The 24,310-nt window shown below is 43.1% G+C and overlaps 2 protein-coding genes across 2 annotated transcripts in view; one reads left to right on the forward strand and one right to left on the reverse strand.

Annotated features, from left to right (window-relative positions):
* The window catches only part of ADAMTS20 (ADAM metallopeptidase with thrombospondin type 1 motif 20), a 1,292,194-nt gene that overhangs the window by 1,038,020 nt on the left and 229,864 nt on the right, over nt 1–24,310 (forward strand). The window lies entirely within an intron of this gene.
* LOC138288535 (uncharacterized) lies at nt 1,866–23,847 on the reverse strand. The gene is made up of 2 exons (XM_069230066.1): nt 23,033–23,847; nt 1,866–2,606 (listed from the first exon to the last, which is right to left on the reverse strand). The coding sequence occupies exons 1-2, from the start codon at nt 23,719–23,721 to the stop codon at nt 2,570–2,572; spliced, it is 726 nt and encodes a 241-aa protein (XP_069086167.1). The 5' UTR covers nt 23,722–23,847; the 3' UTR covers nt 1,866–2,569.

Consider the following 24,310-nt stretch of genomic DNA (forward strand, 5'->3'; position numbering starts at 1 on the left):
AGTGGGTGGCAAGTGTAAAGGAATTGCTCTCTTCCTTCATCTCATGCGTCTCTCACTCTGCAAAACAATGTATTTGGAAAAGGAGAGATTCAGTTTGTGCATATTAATTGACCTATTGTTGGGTTTTATGTTTAGTGGTGGGAGATAGGAAGCGTTCTTAGAATTTATGGGTAGTGGTATCCATGGTGTAAGATTGTTACTGTAGCATGTGAGCCAGGGATTCTCTCTGGAATGAGGAGGGACGACAGTTGGATGGAGCGTTGGTGACAAGGGGTTGTACTGATCACCTGCCATAATTTCAAACTAAACATACTTGAATTAGCATCGTGTCTCTGTCCCTAGCCAGTGTTTATACTCCACCACCACTTTGTTGTCATCGTTGGAGCTATCAATATTCCACTACTCAAACTTAGGCTCTCATCCACCGAGATCCGCGCTTATGGTCAATAGATGACAGCCAGCGCGACTACCCCCCGGCCGGCCGTATAACAGTGTTTCTGCCTGCCGGCCCAGCGGGGAAAAGGGCCGTAACATTGACAGCGGCTCCAAATGGAGCCGCCGCCAATGGTGGTGTGTGGCGGGTGCATCTGCACCCATTGCACAGATCACTGCCCGTAAATCAGGCAGTGACCAGCGCAATGGGGCACTGCACAGGGGCCCCTGCACTGCCCATGCCAAGTGCATGGGCAGTGCAGGGCCTTCAGAGGCCCCCCTAATCACCCCATGATACCCATTCCGCCAGCCTTTCCCTGGCGGTGTGAACTGCTGGGGAAAGGCTGGGGGAATGGGTATCATTATCCGGATTGTAGGATTGGAATACACCACCCCCACCAGCATTACCACTGGCGATGGTGGTGTATTCCGCCGTGTGGTTTTGGACAGGTCATTATATGGCGGTCTGGGCCGCCATGCCGGATGGCGGTATTTACCGCCACTGCCGGCATTACGGCCCAGACCGCCAAGATCATAATGAGGCCCTTTGTGTTAAATTCCACCACAGGAGTCCTACTGGCTATTAGACACATACTAGAGCAACTTACCTGATGCAAAATTTGGAAGCGCTCACTCTACCTTTGTCCCACAGCCTCTGCCTCTCTCCCTTCCTTGCACAACACCATCATCTGCAAGTAAGAAAGAGACAGAAAATCTGGATTAAGGCATTGAAACGTTGAAGGGTGCAAAGCTATACTAATATTTATAGCCCACTGCCACTCCATTGGCCTTACTGTAGCCCTAGGGATCTCATTGGGTAAGTGACATTTGGAGTCAGCAGTTATTAATTGAAAACTTATTTTCCGATAAACATAAAACTGGTCCGTGGCCAGCTTTCTTACAGCTCTCTCCATGAATGTTGTGTTGTGACCACTTTTACAACTGAGAAGCATTTAGCTACTAATCCATAATAACATGGAGATCCAGAAGACCGCAATTCTTTCATACGAAGGTGTACTTTCGAATGAATTGACCGAAAGCATCTGTTTTGCTTCCTTTTTTGTAAAAGTACCTACATTTGCGTTTCTTTGGTGAGTGATAAAACGTCACATGTAAACCTCTGTATAATCACATTTTGTTGGTAGAAGACCTTGTGCTTTAGGCATCCTTATACAATGCATTATGCAATGTTTAGATAGAAGTGTTCAGTTCTCATTTGTGACATTTCAGTGTGAAGGTTTTTTTACAAAGCCTACTATATTTGTATATAAGTGCCTATACGCCCCTTCCAGACAAAAGTCACATTCAGGGGGAAGCAGATTTGCCTTATGTGTGCCCCTATAGACATTACAAATATGATTACAATAAGGATAGTTAAGAGCGTGTAGGTTGATCCAGTTAAAATAATGATCCTACTTTTATAATCGTTGGTTTTGCATATATGATCATTACCTTTTATAAACATGGTTCAAGTTTTGTAACTAAGACCCAAGTTAAAAGTAGAACGTCAATAGGGATGCAAACTACTCTTTATAAATTGATTTTTATTGATGTTTTCTAGCTTAGGCATACAGGAGTAACTTGGTTCCAGATACAAATTATGTAATAGAAAAAATGGAAAAGTTTAGTATTTATACCTTAAAAAATCGACCTGTGTTTTGTAATGTAGTGTTGCGCTCTGAATGAAAGGAAAAAATGATCAATAGGCTGTTGCACTCTGGATTTTTTAAGGTGACTATTCATATTTGCACCGATTGCAGTCCTTCCTTCTTGGTTTCTTTACCTTATATAGTTGAATGTTAGCATTAGTGTTGCTGTAGCTATTTTAAATGGCATGGGTCTGGGCTATGGGACGCTTGTAAAATGCATTTAGGCATTGTTGTAATATTCCTGTGATTTCAAACTGTTCTTTCATATGGTATAGTAAAAAGAATTATGTATGATAGCACATTTGGTTTGTGTGCATTTATGTAGAGTTGATTTTCATAGTATATGTTTAGTCGTACGACATAGTACTTATCTGTATATATTTTATATTAGCAAATAAAACTTTCTCGCAGCTGCTACAAAAAATTTAATTGATTAGCAGAATAAAATTCGAAAGAATACACGTGTACAGATCTTCTTTCACTGGCAGTCATTCAGCAGCCCTTTGAAGTGGAGAAGAAAGAAACCTAAAAAACAAAGAAATATAAAAACAACAATAAAAAGACAAATATTTTCAGATATTTCATTTTTTATTATATAAAATTTACAAAAAAACATCTGTAATACAACAGGGGCCGAAATATAATATCTCATTCAAATGATGTCAGGCCTAGACAGTCTTAGTAGTAAATTTGGCATGCAAAGTATTCCATATGTTTTAAATTTGTGAGGACTAACCTCACGTGAGCATGCAGTATAGTCGACTCTGGCTTGTTTCTGTTTGACATATGCACATCTGTGAACCCCTTTTGTAGTAAATGCAGAAACTTGGTTTGCTTTTTTGGGACTGTTCTCTGAAACAACATCAGCTTCAATAAGAAACTCTAAATCAGAAGGGGACCAGAAAGCTACAGCATTTAATTTGCCTTGGCTGTTTTCTGGAGACAATATAGATTATCAATTTATCTTGAACAATGTGAAATAGGCATATGATGTCCTCATATTCTACCACATTTAGCATGCAGAACTTTAGTATATCTCAGCAACACCATGTGAAATTCGGGCAATATCTCCATCAGGCTGACTTATTCAGCATCACATTAAGAGCAGAAAGTGGAATATTTATGAAACACTCTATCTGCAGTGATATGGTCAATACAGTTGCAACAGTTACCCAGTCAAAGTAAACTGGCATATAGAGGTGGAACCCTGGCATATCTGATTTACTCTTCTTTCTGATGCAAATACACGGCTGGGCCTTATTCCTTGAGAGAACCTGGGTATGATATAATATATCAGACCAGTGGTTCTCTGGACGCATTCAGATGTTGCAATAAATGTATCTGAGGTGGTCATATTCATTCATGCCACCACTAAAGAAAAACGTGATGTATATAGTTTAATTTCTGGAAGCCAATCAAACAATGCCAATCGAATATTCATATGGACAAATTAAATACTCAATTATTTATATATTGCAATAGATATTACCATAAATACATTCCATGTCTAACAGGTTTAAATTATCCCAGGCATGGTGCAGATGGCATAGTACCAATAAAGTGAATAATCGAACAGATACCAAAAGATGTAGGTGAATATCTAAGCGAAGTCTACTAAATATATAAGATAATGGAAAGCATTTGTGTAATACTTGTTGTTTGTGGATGTGATTCCTAGAGTCCACCCTGGGTTCCAAATGTTGATCTATTGTCCCTACATGTGACTATGTCTATTGGTTTCAAAAGGTAAAAAATATCTGTGCTGTGAGATAACATATGTCATGGATCATGAAGCAAAAGGTGCAAATGTTGGTATATCATAAAAGAGCAGTTGATGATGTCTTGGAGATGTGTGACTGGTGTAAATAATTAAGATTTCTCAATACACAATGTAATTGCTGATATGCAAAATTGATGGAGCGCAGTAGATGTGACTCTGTTGTCCACATGTGTCCAGTTATCACTACTCAGTGAACTCATAGGTATACCCTTTAAATGTCACAGAGGGGATATCAGCTCACTTGTGGTGGATTTCCTGCATTTACCAAGCTCTAAGAAATCCCCTAAGATATCTTTCTTTACTTGCCTAACCCCACATTTACAATCTAATAATGTGTACTAATTAAACAGATATTTTTGTTTGGGTATTGCTGAAAGGACTACTCTAAAGAGAGAGCCTCCTGATGCAGTAACAGCAGGGGCCATATGATGGATGAGCCACCACCAATGATTGCAGGAGACCAGCTAAACTAGCCGTGGGAGTCACTTCTGAAGTCTTAGGTCCAGGTAGTGATGCAGGGCTCTACTACAGTGCTGGCCTCTGACGTTTCCAACGAGGCTACAGGCAGCAACGTAGTTCTTTCAGGTACTGCAGCAGTCTTGCAGGGTGCACAGCAGGTATTAGCATCGGGGGTCCTCAGAGAGTCATTCCACAGGCCCAATGGTGAACTGAGGAGAAGGTCTGAGAGGCCTATTGTTATACCCTGGTGCCCAGCTCATAGACGTTAGATGAAGTTTCCAGAAAGGTTCTCTGAAGTTCCAGAAATTACCTGCGTCCTCTGCCTTGGCTCCTAGCTGGCTGCACTGACAATACAGGGTCACTAAGCCTACTGTGTGGTGGCAGAGCCCAGCCTATTCAGTTGCAAGTGAGGCTGTACTTAGCTCCATTCCCCCTACCCTCCATCAAGTCCCCTATTGTGCGACTGTCTAGGGTGAATTCACAAAGTCCCAACTGTCACTTACATCCAGCCGTGGTACCCAAGGCAGGTTACAGGAAAGGAGGGCTAAGGGCAGGAAAATGCCAACTTTCTAAAAGTGGCATTCTCAAATTTGTAATAATGAATCCAAGTTTAACATTGAAAAGGGTTTATTATTAGAAGTTCATAGATACCAAATATGACATATCTACCGCCTCTGGTTTAGGAATTACATCTTATTACATATAATAAGGAGTGAGAAAACAAATTTAGGAGTTTTTCACTTTAGGACATGTAAAACCAAAAAGTACATGTCCTAACTTTTAATTCCCCATCATTCTGCCCTATGGGCTACCTAGGGCTTACCTTAGGGGGGACTTATATGTAATAAAAGGAGAGTTTAATGCTTAGCAAGGGGTATAAATACCAAGTGGACATGGCAGTGGGACATTAAATATGCCAATCAGGTATATGCCAATCAAACCATGTTTAGGGGAGTGAGCACATGTACTTCAGCACTGGTTAGCAGAGGTAAAGTGCACAGAGTCCTAAGGTCAACAAGCAGAAATCCTGCAAAATGTTGGAGGAGGAAGGCAAAAACTTTGGAGGGTGACGCTGTAGAGAGGGCCATTTCCAACACAACCCCACTCCAGGCTGAAGCCAGGGTAGACCAACCAATAACTTGATGAACTTCCCTTCTCAAGCGATAGAACATGGATAGTTGTCCTCTACAGCAGGGGTACTTGTCAGTTCTATGCCTCTCTGAATTAAATAGGACCCCACTGTCTACAACCTATTGATTCACTGGCCTGACCCATAGGTAACCCTTCTCCTCACCTGTGGACTCCATCTGTGCAGCACCTAATCTTAATTTGCTCACGGATGTATCCCAGTAGGCAGATGGTACCACCATGGCCAACTAAGTGATGTGATCCCCTCCACCCCTTGTGTCTGACTTCTGCCCCCAACCCAAGGAAAACCCTGTCCACAAGGGCAACGACCAACAGAGTCCACTGACAGCTGTCAGTGTCAAGAGCCAGGCCCCAGTCCTCTCTATGTTCCTTGACCTCTGAGGTCTCTCAGAGTGGGTGGCAGTAGCCCCAAGTGTTAGGCATCCTTTCTTCACTCTCTCTCCCACCAGTTCAGGGGTGTCAGTCTAAGGCTGGCCAGTCTGCCCAGGATCTGTACCCTGAGGCTGAACAGGAGTCAGGGGTAGCTCCTTTCTCCCTCTACCCTCCATCCCGGCTTCTGTACCCTGTGTTTGGGAGTGGTATGCCCAGATGTCTGAGCCTTCAGAGCAACCCCTCCTGGCTCTTCTGTCACTGGTGACAACTCATTCCTTAGAAGGCAGTCTATGGGCATCTGGGGTATAACTATGACACTTCTCGGGGTCACCTCCCCATCCCATTCCAGGGATACCAGTGCCATGGGATGGACAGAGACCTGCCCCTGGGCCTAGGTTACCCTACACACCTGACCGGTGTACTGCTCTGGTGAAACCAGCCTTTTTGCTACCATAGTCCGACTGGCCCTGGTGTCCCTCAGAACAGTGACAGAGCAGTGACATGGACCCCATTCACTTTCACCTAGTGGAAGTGACGACTCCCATCCTCAGGGATCACAAGTTCATGCTCTGAGTCTAAATTAATTATTTTTTGTGTTCTAAGTTAGTTAAAGGAAATATCTGCATCAGCTAATTTTTATCAGGGATTGATGGTTACAACTGAAAACTGGAACCACTGTTTATAATAAATATAAAAGAAAAGTTAGTAATGATGTCACAATTTATGATGTCTTCAGAAACCATCAATGGCACTAATGCACCCCAGTTTATGATTATGTGTTTTGATTCCTAAATATGTATTCACTGAAAAACACAGTTAAAAACGTAGTTATTTTTCTGGCTTAAAACCATGAAATTCACCAGTTATGGTTCACAGCACACACAATACAGGCCATCACTAACCTCACCTGATATGTTTTACTCCTGCTAGACTGCAGTTTTTTTCCTGCATCTATGGCAAATAGCTGTTTTGTGCATGGCAGGCGAAACATTAGATATGCAGTGCATTTTGTGTGCTATGACCCAAAATGGCAAATTTCTGTGCTTTTATGTGTTTAAGCCAAAAATATAACTCAGTTTGCTAAAGATCTGGTCCATGACTCCAGAAAATGTTCTGTATGTCTGGAATGACGATGTGGCGGTCAAAAACTAATCTGCTCACCACAACAATTTGGATGCAATATGCTGGCACTGTGATGCATGTGTATCCCCAGGTTTCCAACTGGGGGTTCATGTCCCTAACTGAAGACTTGAGAAATCGATTCCTCAAATACTTGCCTACATGGTCATCTCCTCACCTTTATTGAGTGGAGCCTGTAAACATAGGTTGAACGCCAGGTAACATCTCTCGATGAAGAGGGTATCTCTTTACCTGGTAGGGTCTTTATCCTTTGAACATAATATTTGGAACCTAGAAGGGCAGTTCCCCTTTCATATGTATTTTTGGGTGGCCTCTAGTTGTTAGTTATGAGCACAGTGAGTGTATCGATGTTATTATTCCCTACTCTAATGCTGAAACATTTCTGATTTGAAGGACAGTTCTTCGAGTAATAATAATTCTTGGGAACTACATCTCACATAAAGGTGGTATAACCCTCGCTTTGAAAAGAAGAAACTCTCTCATAAAAGTACTTGTGTGGTCTCATTTTTGTAACCCTTATCCTTGTCCATTGTTTTGTTGAAAATGCATTCATGAAAGTTAAACAAAAACCTAAACATTCTGGTTTTAATCAGTACCCATTGCAATGTGCACTTTCAAGAGAATAGTTTTTTCAAGATCAATACCTCAGATTTACCTTATAGTATAAAAATTGCAACTTGTGTAATATGGTGGTGTATTACCATCTCAAGGTTCATGGGACATTTACAAACCACTCTGCTTTGGGGATTATGTTACCAGAAATCCTTAAGGGCAATCTTGCACCATTTTACATGGTTAAATGTTATGTATCCTCAATACGTATAGAGTAAAGAAACCAGCACTCATGGCAACTCTATGCAAAGTCCATATTCTCCAAAAGATAGCTGGTTTCTTTACAACAGCATGGCCAGGAATTGCAATAGCGATTATGTAGTTATGGCTAAGTCTCAGTTTCCAATGAAAGGTTTGCTTTTGACTTTGACATTATTTGCAAATCTGTATGATGTTTTCTAGTCAGTGAGACTGAATAAGCTTTGCCAGAAGTAGTTTTGCTCAGATCCGCCGGGGTGCAAAAGTGTTTTCATAGGAACATTTGCAGTCAGCTGATGTTGAACAGAATTACAGCCACGTTCGTATTAGAACAGAATTTGCAAAAGGGAGCTCCTTAGTTTGGTTAGAGTAAATATGTTTAGGAATTTCAGAGAAATTTGCATTATAGAAAGGTGTCCGATTACATTTGAAAAATTAAAGTTAGTGCTATCTGGACTATTGGTCCATATATCTTTCAGGAATTCTCAGATTCTCTGAGGACAATACTTTTGGAATATGAACAAATCCATTTGAAAGAAGGAGCATTTTTCTTTCACCCAATGCAAGATTCGTAGCTCCTAGATGTGCTAAAAAAATTATGGCAATCTTATTAGCTGACAGCAGCTGATACTTTTTTTGTTGTGCTCTGGAGCGTGCTTCCTGAAAAAAAGCATTTAACAGGAAAGTAGAAGTGTGCTTGATGAGCATTACATAAAGCGGGGGGCAGAAGGAAAGTTACTGCCTTTAAGTGCAAACAATACCCTGTGTTTTAACCACATTCACTGACCAAATCGAAGTCTGTAGACCAGAGAATATTTCTATGGATTCACATTTTTGTAGAAATTTGGAAATGGTGATCGATGAGCTGGTCAGTCTAAGGTGACTGTTGTACTTCAACATTGGGGTTACATTTGCTGTCCTTACAATTGGCATATTGTCATTCTGCTAGCTGTGGTTGCTACTAGTGGATTAACGACAACAGAGTTTCTGCCATAGTATCTGTTTCCATGTGGAGAACGGCCACATCATTTGACCTAATGCAACATCCAGTGTGTGGTGGGTTTTCTACCATACCCTTGGCAGAGGTGGACATATCATCACCATGGAGAACAGAAAATCCAGCATTCAAATTCTAAGACTATCCATATCTCTAGTGAGAGTAAACGTACAATGCTCTAGCATCATTATCACTTACCTCTTTAATTTCATTTGACGTTAGGGTCTTTGCCAACGGACCATAATCAAGAAAATTAAGAGCCAGCAATTTCTTGTTATTTATTCAGTTTTACTGACTCTTCTTGTCCTGAGCTTGTGTATACTTGCTCCTTTAAGGCAGCTCAAATTCTATTGGGCTCCAGAGGTGGTATGTCTCAATGCTGATGAGCTTGGATTTCAATTGTTACTTCGAAAGCAGGTCATTAATGCCCGGCCTATAACTAGCAGGAATACCAGGTCTGACAGAAGATCACATGGTCATTCACCTGTCTCAGGTGAATTATGACCTTTGCTGGAAGCAACACCCAAGAAGCAATCCGATTAAACTTTTAGTCTTTCCTTTTACATGCAGGTCATCCATAACAGTAATTTGTTATATGGTTATTTTTACTACAAAATATAATAATAATATTAATATTGATCATGATGATGATGATAATAATAATAGGTATTATTACTTATTACATATTAGAATCATCATTATTATTTATAAAAATAATTTGCTGAGAATCAATACCAAAGAGTTAAGCCAGTTGAACTCATTACATTCAGGTCATCCATATCACTCAATTGATATAGAGTGAATTTTTTAAAATAGCAACAATAATAATAATAATAATAATAATATTAACAATGTTGTAAATGTTGTTGTTATTATTATTATTATTATTATTATTATTATTATTATTATATTTACATATTACAATTATTATTCATAATTTCCTGAGAAACAACACCCAGGAGGCAATCCATTGAACTGCAGCCTCCCCTTTATCTTCAGGTAATCCATATCAATCATTTGTTATATGGTGATTTTTATTAAATAATATTCATACTAATAATGATAATAATAACAATAATACATTTTTGACCTGGCCTTTTTTGCAGGGTTATCCCCAAACGTTTTGTTTTCTTCCTCCTATGTTTTCTGACCTGTTTTTGTTGGCTTTAGGACTCTGGGCCCTTTACCACTGCTAACCAGTGCTAAAGTGCATATGCTGGCTGTCTAAATTGTATTGGTGATTGGATTCTCCATGATTGGCATATCTGATTTATTAGTAAGTCCCTAGTAAAGTGCACTATGTGTGCCCAGGGCCTGTAAGTCAAATACTACTAGTGGGCCTGCAGCACTGATTGTGCCACCCACAGGAGTAGCCCTTTAAGCATGTCTCAGACCTGTCACTACAGTGTCTGTGTGTGCAGTTTTAAACTGCCATGTCGACCTAGTAAGGGCACCTACTTCCCTGGCCCAAACCTTCCCTTTTACTACGTGTAAGTCACCCGTAAAATAGACCCAAAGCAGCCCCATGGGCAGGGTGCAGTGTATTTAAAAGGTATGATTTATAATGGTGTGTTGTTGCATGTTCTGATAGTGAAATACTGCCAAATCAATGTTTCACTGTTACAAGCATGACTCTCCCATACGCTAACATGGGGATTGCCTTGAAATATCTTTTAAGTGTAATTTTCCATTGCCAGCAGATGGAGATATGAAGTTTGGGGTCTCTGAACTCACACTTTAAAAATACATATTTTGGTGAATTTGTTTTTTAAATTGTTAGTATGAAAATGCCACTTTTAGAATGTGGGCATTTTCTTGCTTACCATTCTGTGCCTCTACCTATCTGTGGAATAGATTTTTGGGTCAGGATGACAGTTGAGCTGTTTGTGAATTCACTCTAGATAGTCACACAAAGGAAGCTGAGGTGCACCCTGCACATCCTGATGAGTCTTCCTGAGCTAGAGTGGTGGGAGGACTGGACACTTGCACCTGAATAGGGCTGTGCCTTTCTTTACACAAAGCAGTCTCCATTCCCCTGAGTGCGTGTCTGGGGCCAAGGCAGGAAAGGTAAGTCTTGTGCACTACAAAGACTTTTCACTGACTTTTGCCTACTTCAAAGGCACATATGGGTATAAGTACTGGACCTCTGACCCCACAAACGTTAGAATCCTTCTGGACTGAAGGCATTCTATGAAGAAGAAGGCCTGGATGTTGTAGGAGGGACTGCCACTCTGCCTGTTGCTTTGCTGTGCTGGACTGCTGCTTTTGTCCTGGGAGTAAAAGGACTGGACTTTGTTTTCTACATCCTGCTTCCAAATGTTATCCAAGGGATTGGAGGGAGCTTGCCTCTGTTAAGAAGTCTCAGGGACATCAAAGACTTCATCTGCCAGCACCTGGGCTCTCTTGTTGAGATTCTTGACTCGCCAAGTGGTGCCAAATCCAGTTCCTGGGCCCTTGAAAATGAGTTCTGGTGTAACCAAAAAGAAATAAGCACATCGACTTCAGAGCGACTTCAGATCTGGCGTCGCTGTCTGATTCCACACCGCTGCCTACACCGGTGCCATGGTCCCCCAGAGCCATGCAACAACCACGACCGACACTGCAGGCCCGACGGTGCCACAGCACCTCCAAAGTCCTGCCACAGTGTGTGTCGCAAGTGCTGTGTCCCCAACATCCACTGCACCTGAATTCGGCCCCGCCACAGCACCTGTGGACCTGAGGTGTGATCGCTGCACCACGAAGTCAACACTTGTCCCTGGGGTCCGTGTAACTCTGTGACCGGCCCCACTCCCTCACAAGTGGGGTCAGACTGTTGGGAATGACTCCATCAAGATGTTGTGATAGCCTCAGTTGGAGCTATTGTGTTTTTAAGCACTGAGATTGAATCTTTAAAAATTTGTATCTTTGCCTATGTATGTTGGATTTATGTTGTTTTGTACTTGTTTTACTCAGATAAATAATGGCTATTTTCTAAACTGGTGTGGAGTGCTTTTGTGGTGTTTTCACTGTGTTACTGTATGTGTGTACAAAATACTTTACACATTGCCTCTGAGATCAGCCTGACTGCTCGGGCCAAGTTACCAAAGGGGTCAGCCGGGGTTATCTTAGCTGTGTGTCTCCCTTACCCTGACTAGAGTGAGGGTCCTTACTTGGACAGGGTGCAAATCACTGCCAACTAGAAACCCCATTTCTAACAATAATATTCATAATAATAATAATAGTAATATATAATTTGCTGAGAAGCACCACCAATGAGGCAATCCGATAGAACTTCAGGCTCTCCTTTTACATGCAGGGCATCCATATCATATTTGCATGAAGCAATGGTTCTTATAAGATATATACTTAATTATAGAATAACACAAGGCAACAATGACTAAATAAAGTTGTACTGTTCAAAACATAATTAAGGAAAAAGAAAGAGTAGCCAAAACAAGTTATTCAAAAAATTATTATATACATATGTTTTATACATAAGTAGATCATGTGCATAGTGACCCACGTTAAAAGAAGAACCAAACAGAATACTAATATTCAGTACAATAACAAAGAAAGGAACATAAACTTATGTGTTCCATAGAATGACAGACAGTCATATAAGTATATGTATGCCACAAGAATTATAATAAATCCTTGCCCTTATATCAGTTAATGGAATATTGAAGTTGGTTTGCTCGTGTTATATAGGTGTAGACAACGTTTTGACCCAGTTTAGGATATTGGGTCTCATCAGGACCAGATAGTTAAGCGACACCGCTCCTTCAGGATTCAAAAGCTGATGTAAAATCAAAAACATCCAAGGTACTATACAAGGAGAGAAACACACAGATGTGCCACAGGAGAACTGCACCATATTCCAGAATTATTAATTATTAACTTTGTGAACGGTCATGGATATGCCAGACAACCTAAAATGAATTGCCGCAATCAAGAGCCTCAAGGGTAGGAGGCCAGCATCTGTAAAAAGGGTCATTCTGCACCAGCTTCTGGAGTTGTCTTCGGGTATAATGGGGTGATGTAGCTCACTACCTTGCTTTGTGCCCCCTATTCTTACACCCCTCCAGCAGGTGCAGGCCTTATGATTGCCCTTTTATTCCCAATGCAAATGATGTCGACAACAGGGCCAGCGAATAGATAATTTAATTACTGACGATATTTATACTGCATCCACTGGCATAAGTCTAATAAAGCATTTTAAATGGATACAGGGTGGGGGTTGCATTAGCAAGGGTCATGCTCCAATGACAGCCCAGCCTCTGCATGCCAGTCAGCCGCGAAGAAGGTACTTGTTTTTCAATTGGCTGGCCACAATGCCCGGTTGTGTGCAGGACTTTTGATGGATGGTATGCATCACCCTCTTAAATAGTTTGTGACTTCGGGTCTTGTGTGATTCCACCAATCCAATGGCCAGTCATCAGAGGAAAAAGTAAGGAAGACACTTAATTATGACTCACTCTCTCAACCTCTCTCCCCATTCAGTTAACCACCTGTCGCTTTGCATCCTTTTATTTGAAGCAAAGTGGAAGTAAGGGCCATTGTTAAAAGCAGCGGTGTTTAATATTTTTTGCTGCAAATTGTTTATTAACCATCTCCCATGTATATTACCATACTATAACACTGGGGTGGTATACATGCTATATACATAAAATACAGTTTTTAGCCATGCATGCTTCACTACATGTCTTCATGTAAAACTGTAAAAATGTTAGGTGGTATTATTGTTGCTGAACAACTCCACTGATTATGTGCTTATTGCCCCCTGAGACTGGAAACACAATGTAAAATTGGTCTGCATATTGTTATGGAAAGTGGCCTCAGCATTGGCTACTTTAGTACTGCGTGCAATGTGTTGTATGCCTTTGAAAAGGTTCAGCTGATGGGTTACGGTCTCAGATTTCATTTTTGGATGGCAAAATGTTGTTTGAACTTCATTGTATAACCAAGTGCCAATCACTTTGTTGTCTTTTCTGCACATCTCTTTATACGTCATACTCTTTCCTGAACTGCTGTTGGCTCCCAGGCCAATCATATGATTGGCTTTCCCTTCCTCTGAAGGATATACTTGGGGAGCTGAGGGCATATCTAACCTCTTCTCCCAGTGTGCCCTGTTTGGGCACGCAGGTAATCGCCTCTTTGGTTCTGTTGGGTCTTAGAAGAACCTTATGTCATGGCCACTACCCTGCCATGTTTCACTGACATACATTCTGACATGCATTCTTTCTTACCTGTCGCAACTTCCTCCCACCTTTTTTAGGTCTGGCTTCACCTTGCAGCTTTCTGCAAGACTTATTGTTACCAATACCTTCAATTTACTCAGAGTAGGCTTTGGCTCCACCTAGATAAGTATGGCACACCACATGGTATTGTCTGCTTGATGTATAATTCTGTTGTGAGAAATTGGGTTGCTGGTTGATGGGTGTGAGCCCTTCTCAAGGAACAGCCACAATCCTTGTCAGGATGAACCACAAAAAGTAATTCACCTGACCAGTAATTCTCTGGTAGCTTGGCACAAAAGCAGACTTAAGGTAAACATAGGGCCTAAAAGCTTTGATTATCTGGTTGTGCTAGACTGGGGAAAGTCACAGCTTCAGGCTGGCTGTGAAGGAGGAAGGGCAGGAAACAGGGACCAGGCTAGTCCAGCTGAAAAAGTTACCTTCTCAAAGTCCAGCTCAAAGAGTCCAGTTTGTGGTAGAGGGGGCTGTTAGGCGAAGGAAGAGCGGCCCAGATGGCCATTGCCCTAGCATAAAAAGCAGGCCAGGGGTGCAGATGGTCCTTGCTGTAGTGTGAAGATTTTGAACCTTCATGGACGGTCAATGCTGGAGCTTTGTATTGGTGGTCACCCCAGGATGTTGATCCTGTACTACAGACATTGGGTTGCCGGTTGTCACTGGTGGTCACTGTAGCACAAAGAGTTGGCTTCACCGGAGTTTCACATTGACAGTTGGTGCCAGATTTTTGTGCGAAATAACCCGTTTGCAATTGTGAAGAGCCTAAAACTTCAGGCTTTCTCCTTTGTGTTCAGAGGAGTGCACTATGATGCCAGCCAAAGGCCCAGGACCAGGGGAGGTGCCTCTTGAAGAGCAGAGATTCACTCTTGCAGAGGTTAGCAGGGCTCAGACAGGTCTAGTTTTAGCAGGTCTACTGGGCAATTGCAGGGAGGCCTCTAGAGCTTGTTATTCCCCTGAAGCTCTGATCAGGAGGTCAGTCAGCTGATCCTTGGAGTCACTCCAGGTAGCCTGGGATGAAGGAAGCAGGCCCAGTCTTCTTTCTCAGGAAGCAGGGCAGGCCTCAAGCAGCACAGCTGTCCCCTAGCAGCGGTGCAGTCCTTTGTCTGTAATATCCACAGGTCCAGAAGCATACTGTAGAGTTGTTTTGAGGATCTGATATTTATACTTGGTATCAACTTTGGAGTGGGAGGAACATCTAGACTTCCAACACAACATCTGGTTCTGGACCTTACTTCCTCTCTGTCTGGGTCCCAGGATGTCTGGAGCCAAATTGTTAGGACAAGAAAGTGCCAACTTTCTAAAAATGTCATTTTCTGAATTCTGACTCAGAAATCGACTTTCTATGAAAGATGATTTTGAATTACAATTTCTTAGACACCACTGCCCAACTGTTCCCAAACAAACGTTGACACTTTGCAAAACTAATTTTTAAGAGTTTCTCACTATCAGGATATGTAAAGTCTAAAAGTACATGTCCAACTTATTAAATACAATGCACCCTGCTCTATAGGCTGTTTAGAACCTATCCTAAGAGTGACATATGCATTAAAAAGGAAGGTTTAGGCCTGGCAATTAGGTTTATTTTGCCAGGTTGAAAAGCAGTTTAAAACTGCACACAAGCTGCAGTGGCATACCTGAGACATGTTTATGTTTAAAAAGGCTGCTCAAGTGGGTGGCACAATATGTGCTGCAGGTCCACTAATAGCATATATTTTCCAGGCCCTGGGTACATGCAGAACCACTTTAATAGGGATGAATAAGTAGATGTAATGTGCCGATTGAGTGTAAGTCAATTTTACCATGTTTAAAGTGGTACTTTAAGCACTTTAGCACTGGTTAGCAGTGGTAATGTGCACAGAGCTTAAGTCACTCTGTATTGCATTCTCTCATTGTGTAACTGTTCCTCTAGGATTCACATGAGGATCACTGTCTTGAGGGTGAGAAGTCACCAGGACAGCTATGAAGTGGCTCAAAAGGAGCGCACATCTGAAATTTGAGGATCAAGTTAAGGTCCCATTGTAGCATGAACAAATGTTGTAATCCTTTCAAGAAGAGCATAACTGGAGACTTAAACAATGAGGGATGATCAGACAACCACAAAAAGAGCTGAACGGTGCCCTTTAACAGTGCCCAGAGCAAAGCACTGCCGGGCCAGAGACAAAATGAAGGACAGAACTCCAGGTAACTTTACCTCGAGGGGGGGTCTATCGGTGTATACCACACCAAGCCACCAATATGTCCCAAAGACAAGTGTGGACAGTTTTTGTTGAGGGATGACTGACTGCTAGGGTAACATCAACCACCTCTGGAGATTGCTGCTCAATCTCCAAGCATGAAGATGGAGATTGCAAAGGTATGAGTGCAGAACCCTGCCTTCTCCTGATACAGTAGTTCCTCCTGCAGGGGCAGCCTGATCCGACAACAGATGTTCAAGCCTAGGAGCTCTGGATACTTTACTCTCCATGCCCTATCTAGGGCCATTAAGATGACTAACTTCTTGTGATGCATCATGTTGCCTATTATAAAGAAATTATATAGTTACTCACCTGTAATAACTTATTACAGTTGAGTTCTGTCGTCACAATACCTACTGCCAGGGTCAGCCATATATAGTGTTATCTGTGAGCCATCCGATCCACATCTGTGATGGCTCATTTTGTTTGATTCGGAAATCACTGTCTATACTCATGATCTTAGCAGCACTTTATTCTTAAGAGCAGAGACTCTGGCACACCTCATTTAGAACAGGTCTCCAAACTGCATGTTACTTACCCAAAGTATACTGTATACGTCACTACAACCAACACCATTTTGACCATGCATTGTCAAATATCACCAGAAACACAATGCAAATCAGAGCACTTGGAGAGTCATCAGGATTATTAAGAGCTATGTGAACTTCACAATGCAGTATATTGCAATTAAATACAATAAAAGATGAGTATCTGATGTGCAGTAAGCTATTTAAAATCAAGCTTAGAACCTGCACACAGAAAAGGGTGCACGAAGCATGCCTGAATAGGGCTCTGTGTAGTGTCAGTTGTGTGAGCATGCGGTCTGTATTTAAAATAGCTGTATAGCACGTTCAGTCTTCGTTTATAATCCATTAGCACATGCGCTATAAACTCTGCTCAACATGAACCATGTGCTGCTATCTCTCAGTGACAACGAAATGATGCTCTCAAGGTGTTATTGGTATAGGGAAGAGTCCAACCAAAACATTGTAAGTGTAGAGTGCAAATCTTTACAAATATTGCTGGCATAAGGCCGTTAGAAATCTTCCACTCAAATGGTGGGGAGTATCTAACAATGATGCAGTGATGTGAGAGAACGTTTCTGACTAACTGGCCCGCCCCGATTTTTTTTTTTTTTTTGGGCCACTTGTTTTTTTACCTTTTACTGTTAGGGAGCCTCATAGTTTGGGATGCACCCACAGTAAACTCATAGAAAAATGGACTGCGTGTGTCTACCTCCTGTGCTGCCTTGTTAAGCAAAGGCTGCTGTGACGCAGCAAGAGTAGGAGGCCCAGGGCTGGTTACATGTGATCATGTGTGCACACGCGTTTGCACCCATGCGAGGGCTGCGCAGGTAGTATTCCTGTTGTGCACAGCCAAGAACTCTGCCTAGGTAGCCTACCACAGAAGGCTGGCCTAGGGTGCAACTCCAGCACCCTAGAGGCCACAGACTCCAGAGTCACACCAATGTACACTGTAACCTGTATTAAAAGAATAATGCAGTAGGTTACAAAAGCATATTCGTACAGCTTATTGGTCAGCCAGGAATGTCATCTTTCTCTGACTCAGCTCAGGATTAGGGCCAATTACTGCTCTGTCCAGCTGCAGGAGCAGGGGCTTGCATCAGTCAGCCAGCTGTCGCTATATGCCAGGAGCCAGGCCTGCTCCAGGCCCCTCAGCAAGGAGGAGCTCCTTGGAGGAATTGCTGGGAGAGGCCTTGGCAGGAATGTGAGGGAAGAGGGGCTGAGTCTCTCAGAGCATATGTGTCAACTGACACCTGGATGAAGCCATTCTGAGTTATCTCGGAAGACTGTGCAGGAAAGTTGGGGAAGGGACAGAGAAGTAATGTGGCACATAGGATAGGCCAGAGGTGCAACCCTGCTGGACACTTTTGACCACCACTTAAAAGGTCTTCCACAGGGGAGGGCTCTCTCTCTTGGCTGCACTTCTCTGCAGAACACTGGGACTGAAGACGGGCAACATGGACAGCTGGAAAGAAGAACCTCCTGACAGCCCACTGTGGCAAGGACTTTGTCCTTGAATGACCCCAGACCGAGTGGGGTACACTCTAGGACCAGGTAAGCTGGTACCTTTACTCCCCCTGAGTTGGGTGAAGGCTGAGCTCTGACGCTAGGAGAGCGCTCTTCCCTGAAGAAAGGAAGGCACCCAAATGAAAGGCTGGTGCAAGGAGTCAGTGAAACGAGCTCCCTACTGAGTTGCAAAACCTTCTAGGCCCAGAGGCCTACAGAACGTGTTCCATGTGCCACAGGGCTTGCCACCAGGAGCAAAATGAGCCTAAGGTGATTGATAATTGGCCCCCTAGGGCCCGAGATATCTTCATTCAAAGTTTGGCAATCTTTGACCTCTGTCGGGTGGCGAAGTGCGTTGGGCTCCTCCGTTGTGCTGGAATCCTGCCCCCAGGGTGGGCCAGGGCTCAGGGAATGCCCCCAAAGAAGAGTGGAGCTGCAGATTGCCGTCACACATCCCTGGTGAAAATGCTGTAGTAAGGGAGTGCTGTTGTGCTCCCTCAAAGCTAAGGGGAGGGGCTCCGGATCACAATCTGGAGCTCCACAAAAAAGAAAAGTAGGGGGACACCCCCGCACTCCCTGCAAAGATGACGTGAGGGGCCTCAGACCCCATCCAGAGTCCTGCACCAAAGCAGGGGGATGCTGACGTGCCCGCCGTGAAGGTGAACAGGGGAAGCCCTAATGACCAGAGAAGGAGGGGGGAGTTCCACCGCACTCCCCCATGTGATCAGCCCAGCCGCAGCACCACACACACATCTGCCTGCGGGAGCGAGCAGGCTCCAAATAAAGAGCCGGCTTCCACAGCAGCACATGAAGGTGCTGGCCGGGTGGGGAGCCGGTGAGAGCAGCTGGGTGTGGGCTCCCCTAGCTGTTCTTCAAAGTGGATACAGGCTGCAGGGTGTCCGGGTAGGGCCAGACACACCCCAACCAAACTCCAACTCAACAGAGGAAACCATTGCACCGGCTATCCTTGGAGCAGCAGGAGAGCTGCTCATTTGTGTTGCACGCTCCAGAGGTAGCGCCCCCTAATGCCCTATGGGGCCTGGCCCAAGTCTTGGCAAAAACGCCTGTTTGGCATGGTGGTGCCCCCCAGGAGAGCAGGGTCACCACCAAAATCATCACCACATGTGGGGGAGCTGCATGGGGATCGCAGCTTCCCCCCCAAGATGTTATCAAATGTCCCCACTCAGTTTCAGGGAACTTAGAAATGATAACTCCTCAATGATTTTAATCTGTTTTCAATCCAGTCCCAGCTGGAACTTTTGTTTCAGGGTAACAGAACTGTGCCCTCTAGGGGTGAAGATCATGGCTGCAGCCCTTGTGACCTGAATTATGATAACAACGCATTGTTGCAGTGGTGAAACCCCACTAGGGATGAAAGGCTGTAATTACAAGCATTTTTACAGAAATGGAGTCCTTTAGAGACTATGGTTAAAATGGTAGCATTTTATGCTAAATGTGATTCAAAATGTATTGCTGCAGTGTTGTGTCTAATGATATGACTTCTGTAGGGTCATATGAAAAGGGACCCTCTAGGGGTGAAAGATGGTATTACATAATGTTTAACAACCAAGTGATGCCCTTTAGGGACTGTGTCAACTGTGCATCATTTTTATGTTAAATGTTTCAAAGTGGCATATGATGAACCTTGTCCCACACCCTTTAGGGGTGTGGGTAGACTGCGTAGATCATGCTGAGGGTAATCCTAACAGCTCAAACTACTCCAACCTGCTAGACATGTTCCTCGTGGATGCTTATTTGAGTAATGAGACTGACAGTCACTACTTATCAAAGTAGATGTACTTTATTGCCAGTATTAGGTGTTCTCTCTCTAAGTTACAGTCAAATATTGCATTGGAATACAAGTGAATGTTCTGCCATGTGGGTTGTTGGTTTATATCTCTCTTTGGGAGAGACAAGAATGATTACGCAATGTCATCCATGTCATCCAAAAGTAATTCCATCAGCTTGTGTATATTTGTAAATTGTTGACTAGTATTGAGTAGTGTGTGTGTAATAAATGTACTTTTATTTTATCAAAAGAAAAAAGCATAGACTGAACAATCCTTTATTGAGTGTTATTCTTGTGTGTTTGTAAATGGTGATTACTAGCCCACACCATCTCCCTTGAGTAAGCCTTGGACTACTCTGCAATGCTACTCTATGAGAGTCAAGCACTACACTGAAGTGTTTGGGTCCCAGTGGTGGTCGAGTGCAGACCCATGGTTGTATGACGGAGCCACGCATGGGTTTAGCACACATGCCTTTAGAATACGGGCAATACAATGAAAGCGTTGTTACCGTTGCTTACTTTACCATGCAAGTTGTTACAACGATTTGCCTTAGGGAAGTGCTGGACTTTGGAGTAGTGTAATTCAATATTCCAATTCCAGTCTGTGCAACAGTAGGGAAGATAATGGACTTAAAATCCAGCACCAGTCCAACAACGGTTTCCCTAAAGCAAGTCGTAATGACTTGTGTGGTACAGGAACACGCGGTAATGACACATTTGTTGTATTTCCTGCATTGGAAAGGCACTGCGTGGTTCCGGCTGCTTGGTAAAGGCTGTTTCCCTAACCCATTACTTATGCGGACCACACAACCAATGACCCAGCCTCCAACAAGTTAAGTCCAGAGGTATGTAATAGTTCACTGCACTCCAAGAATGCCCATCTTTTCTTACCCAGGTGGGGGGGGGATTGGTCCCCTTTTCCTTGGCCAGCATTGTGTCTAGTAGCACCCCAGGTAAGCCACACCTTATAAACCATTTCAAACTTTTGGTTTTGAAGTCACAACGGTTTTGGAATATTATACAGAATTCGAAACACATTACTGAAATGTTTTAAAGACACTATTTACATACTGCAGTTACACATAATATATACTACTCAACTATCACTTTCGAGGGCTGGACAGCATTTTTTTATGGCTTTATAAACCTTCAGTTACTGTGAAAAAAGACAGCTGTTTTCCACTATTAAAGTAGTGGTGCTACTGTTTTATGCAGATGGGGTGTATTTGTATGTGTGTCTGCACCTCCCTTCGTGTCTGTCAGTCTGTGTAAATAGCAGGCAAATAATTCCAGAAACCGATATACTGTTCATAGAGTTTTGTTTTAATTTAACATATATGGGTTCAAAATTTAATGGGATCACTTTAAAAAATCTCTCTGGTTAATTGTCTCATATTTAACTCAGCTCTAGAAGTTCCACAAATGGCAACAAATAAAGAAATAGCTGCAATGACACCTGACTTCTCAATGGATAATATTTACTACATCACGAAATAGAAAATAACAGTTCAAGATACGCAATAGATTTTTTGGTCATGTGTAGTAAGAATGACTGCATTCCTCTAACTTTTGCCACACAATGTGTGAGTGCAGCAGTTCAGTGTGGTGATTTAGGGTGTCATCTATTATGGGAGTGTTTCAGTGGCAGCTCCTCCACAATGGTGAAAGAACGTCGCCCCACCGGCTGAGAGCCAGCAGCTGAAAAATAAAACAATATTTTATTATTGTTGTATTTTTCAGCTGCTGGCTCAGTCATCATGTGCAGGGAGGGATAGGGCTGGCCATGGGAGGGGGGTGGAGCACTGGAGTGGAGTGCACTAAGTGCTCATGTCAATTTGGCCGGCCATCTTAGGCTGGCCAAACTGACATGTGCATTTAGGTTTCTCCAAACTGGCTGGAGAAACAGCACAGACTCCAGTGCACTGTCAGACAAGCTGCTCAGATCAATCCCGTTGCTGCTCTCATGCTAGGTATGGGATGAGAGCAGTGCCAGGATTGCATGGGGGAGCTTGTGCTGTCGCCCCATGGGCTGCTGGAACACCAACACAATCGAGGGCAAGGTGGCCAGTGCGGACAGCTAGGTTTTTTATTTTTCATTTCTTACTTTATTGTTTCACCACCTTAAGATCTGTAGTGACCGCCACTGGGTTATGGTGATATATATATATATATATATATATATATATATATTTATGATTTCATAACGAAATTAGAACGTAATTCGCTTGACTTCTTATTGGGAAAATCAACTTAAAACTTGTATGACAGCATGATTGATCCGTGAGTAAGTGATCTTTTAAAGAAAAACATACTTCAACACTTTAAAGAAAAACACAGCGTTCAAACCGCTTGCAGTCTTAAGGTCTGTGTTTCACACTGTTTGTGAACCATAGCAAGGGTAAAACCATCAACCGCTGCATGTGCATTTTTTTGTCAAGAATATCTTAGTCTGTGCATAGAGTACAGTCAGTGCTTAATTTGTGCTTGTTGTTTTCGTTGCTGAGCACCAGCACTTATTTTTGAGGGCCGGTGTTTATTCTTCTGCCTCAAGCATTTACCGTGACCAAAAGACACATTTGGGAAAGATGGATGAAGAGAAAAACAAAAAAGCGTCACAATGGGAGAAAGCACAAAACTGCAAGAGTGAGCTGAAGGGGCAGGGAGTGGCTTTAAATGGATTGAAGAGGCCCAAGATGGCTTCAGGATTACGCTGCCTCAGTATTCCGTGTTCCCACATTTAATTGCATCAGCCGTGTATTTAAGAGGAGGGCTTTGGGCACCGGCACATTTTTCTTTACAAATTAAGCACTGAGTACAGTCATTTTAAGCTATACCGGGGCATGTGTAAATCTCGGTATGTGGTATCATTTAAGAGTTCTAACTCCCTTTTCCCTCTCTTCCTGTCTACTTGACGAGCCAGTTTCATGTATAAAGTGCATCAGCAGTGAAGGCTACAAACTTACAGTGTGGTCGCTGGTAAATCCGCCTCGGCAGCACTTTGTTTCTGTAGCTTAGTGGCTGATCTGCATCTCTGGGAATCATCAGCGCTGTGCGTCCCTTCCAACATCTTAAGTTCAATGTGGGAGCAGTCGATGCTGTGTTTCATTTCCAACATCTGAAGGGTTGAAGAGTGAGAGGCGGCAGTGCTGTGCTTCTGGTCCAGCCTCTGAAGCTTCTGTGGGAGATGGCAGTACTGTGCTTCTGTTCCACCCTCTGAAGCCTCCGAGTGCAGGCACTGCCCTGCTTCTGTTCCAGCCTCTGAAGCCTCTGTGAGAGCCGGCACTGCCCTGCCTCTGTAGCCCCCTCTGAAGCCTCCGAGTGCAGGCACTGCCCTGCTTCTGTTCCAGCCTCTGAAACCTCTGTGAGAGCCGGCCCTGCCCTGCCTCTGTAGCCCCCTCTGAAGCCTCTGCGAGAGCCGGCACTGCCGTGCCTCTGTAGCCCCCTCTGAAGCCTCTGTGAGAGCCGGCAGTGCCGTGCCGATGTTGCACCTTGTGAAGACTCTGAGCGCCAGCACTGCCCCGCCTCCGATACAACCACCGGTGGTTCTGCGAGAGCCAGCTCTGCTGTTCCTAACTCGCCCGCAGGTCCTCCAGCTTTGAACTAGCAGCGCCTGGAAGATGAGGCACGCAGAGAGGGAGTGGCGCGCCGCCATATGGATGTGATATATTTCAAGTACATCGCTGGAAGAGATTCTGCTCCGTTGCTGCAGCTGTTTTCAAGCAAAGCACGACTGAGAGCGTCCCGTGTCCTTCCTCTGACACACATCCTGTTACCTGAAGTGTCGTTCCATACATGCCTGAAGATTATTATCGTTTGTTAAGATCTTTTTGGATGTCTATGCTTTTTAAGTGTAGACATTATCAGGGGAAGACTTTGATCTTTCTGCCATTCTGACATCAAACACTGTCTTTGAAATACCTCGGTAATTACCATGTTTGTAAAACGTTGTAGGGTATGAAGAAGAAGAAAACCCTATTACATGCATCACAAAAATGAGACGATGTGTTGAAAGTAAAATAAATGTTTTACACCACTCTTTGTATTTATAACTTTTATAATATATAGAAAATAAGCACAACATCAAATAGAATGATGAAACGGGGGATCACAGCTCATTGTAATAATCTGCAACACAAATACTACTCTTTCATTTACCATTTCTGTAAACACATTTTTTATGATTTTTGAATTAATAAAACATTTATCGTCTATGTCCAGGAAATGAACAACAGGTATTAATT

Source organism: Pleurodeles waltl, chromosome 4_1, assembly GCF_031143425.1.
Source record: "Pleurodeles waltl isolate 20211129_DDA chromosome 4_1, aPleWal1.hap1.20221129, whole genome shotgun sequence".
Classification (NCBI taxonomy): domain Eukaryota; kingdom Metazoa; phylum Chordata; class Amphibia; order Caudata; family Salamandridae; genus Pleurodeles; species Pleurodeles waltl.